The sequence below is a fragment of the Metarhizium robertsii genome, assembly GCF_000187425.2.
Source record: "Metarhizium robertsii ARSEF 23 chromosome Unknown MAA_Scf_19, whole genome shotgun sequence".
NCBI lineage: Eukaryota > Fungi > Ascomycota > Sordariomycetes > Hypocreales > Clavicipitaceae > Metarhizium > Metarhizium robertsii.
This window is the reverse complement of record NW_011942159.1, coordinates 79,138-80,893: the sequence shown is the minus strand read 5'-3', so window position 1 is coordinate 80,893 and position 1,756 is coordinate 79,138. Positions and strand designations below refer to the sequence as shown.

The window sequence follows — 1,756 nt, the reverse complement described above, 5'->3', positions numbered from 1 at the left end:
CTACTATGCGGACTCCCACAGGGTTCGCCAGCATCTCCGATCCTCTTCCTTCTCTGTACCGAGCCCATTTACAAGCTAGGCTTCCAGCTAGGACGGTTTGGCTACGCGGACGACACCGCCATCCTCGGGACCGGCCGGACTCTGAGAGAGACAGCAAAGCTCGCGACGGCTGATGTGCGGGAACTCATCTCCTGGGGTGCGGCGAATGGCATCACCTTTGACCCCGAAAAGACAGAAGTGATGCACTTCAGCCACAAGAAGGACGACACGAGCCCGTCGGTAACACACGGCGGTATTGCCAAGGTTCCAGCAGAAGCGATCCGCTGGTTAGGGATCTGGCTGGACAAGAAGCTGACCTTCCGAACACACATCGAGAAGTGGGCGGCTAAGGTGAAAAAGGTGGCAGGCCACCTACACGGCCTCTGCAATACGAAGCATGGCCCTCTCCCGGTCGCAGTCAGGCGGGCGGTCGAGGCATGTGTCGAGCCCATCCTGCTGTATGGCATGGAAGCTTGGTATACCGGCACTGAGAGCTACACGGCTTGGCACGGCACGAAGAAAGTTCGGCCTCAGATTCAGCACCTGGTCGACAAGCTCGACCCCGTCCTCCGCCGGGCCATTCGGGCCATCCTCCCCGTGTGGAAGACCACGCCGGTTCCGATATACCATCAGGAGAGCGGTATCCCTCCCGTGCCCTTGCTTCTTGAGGCCCGACGCATTCGATTTGCAGCACGCCTGAAATCCCTGGACTTGGCCCATCCGCTGGCCCAGCGTACAGACCTGACACCGATCGTACGCGCCGTCAAACGGTCCTGCCAAGTAAGAGGAGGCGGCTTTAAGACTCGACTGGAGCGGACGGCCTTGCTCCTTTGCTCCTTCCCGATTGTCCCCGACCGACCCTGGTCCAAGCCGGTGACACAGCAGCCACGGCTCTCCAGACGAAGAATAAACGACCCTGGCTCTCCAGACGAAGAATAAGGATGAGTCGGCGGCAGATTTTCTCAAGTGGCTCGAGGGAAGTTCTTCCGACGAGCTCGTCGTCTACTCAGACGGCTCCCAGCTCCCAGGCGGGGCCACAGGATACGGATACGCAGTCCACCAAAACAGTGTGACCATCTGCGAAGGATCTGGGCGCCTTGGCCCCGCTAGTTGGCGCGCTCGAAGGCCTCCGCGCTGCCGTCAAGATCCCCGACGCATCGGACAACCCGATCGTGGTCTGCTTAGACAATCTAGCTGCGGCCACCTGCCTCCGAGGCACAGCATCGGATTCATCCCAATCGGCCTTCGTCAAGTTCCAAGAGATCACCGCCGCACATGGCTCCATCCACGTTCGCTGGATACCGGGCCACCCCGACATCCCGGGCAACGAGCAAGCCGACTCACTCGCGAATGCAGGCTGTGCCCTCCCAGAACCCCCAGACGCCAAACCAACCCTCGCGTACATCCGCAGGGTGGCCAAGAAACAAACCAAGGAAGCATTTCAGAACGGCCAAGAAACAAACCAAGGAAGCATTCCAGGCGTGGTGGCAAGAACATATGCCGGAGAAGTACAAAGAGCTGAAGCTCAAAGCAACCACATGATGTCCGAAGGAACTGTTAATCCCCAGGCCGGCACTCCACCATCTTTTGGCAGCACGAAGCTCCCACGGAGACTTCGCAGACTACCACGAAAGATTCAACCACAAAGACGCGCGCATCACCTGCTCATGTGGCCGGCGCAAGCCCCAGATCAACTCTTCTATTGTCGGAAGGTCGG

At 59.3% G+C, this 1,756-nt stretch overlaps 1 protein-coding gene across 1 annotated transcript in view; it reads left to right on the top strand.

Moving 5' to 3' along the window:
• The window catches only part of MAA_10165 (Ribonuclease H domain protein), a gene marked incomplete at both ends in the record, with an annotated part of 2,277 nt that extends 716 nt beyond the window's left edge, over positions 1–1,561 (top strand). The window contains 2 exons of the mRNA XM_007828163.2: positions 22–912; positions 968–1,561. Of these exons, the coding sequence (XP_007826354.2) occupies positions 22–912; positions 968–1,561 (1,485 nt within the window). The remainder of the gene's footprint in view (positions 1–21; positions 913–967) is intronic.
• Between the last annotated feature and the right edge of the window lie 195 nt (positions 1,562–1,756).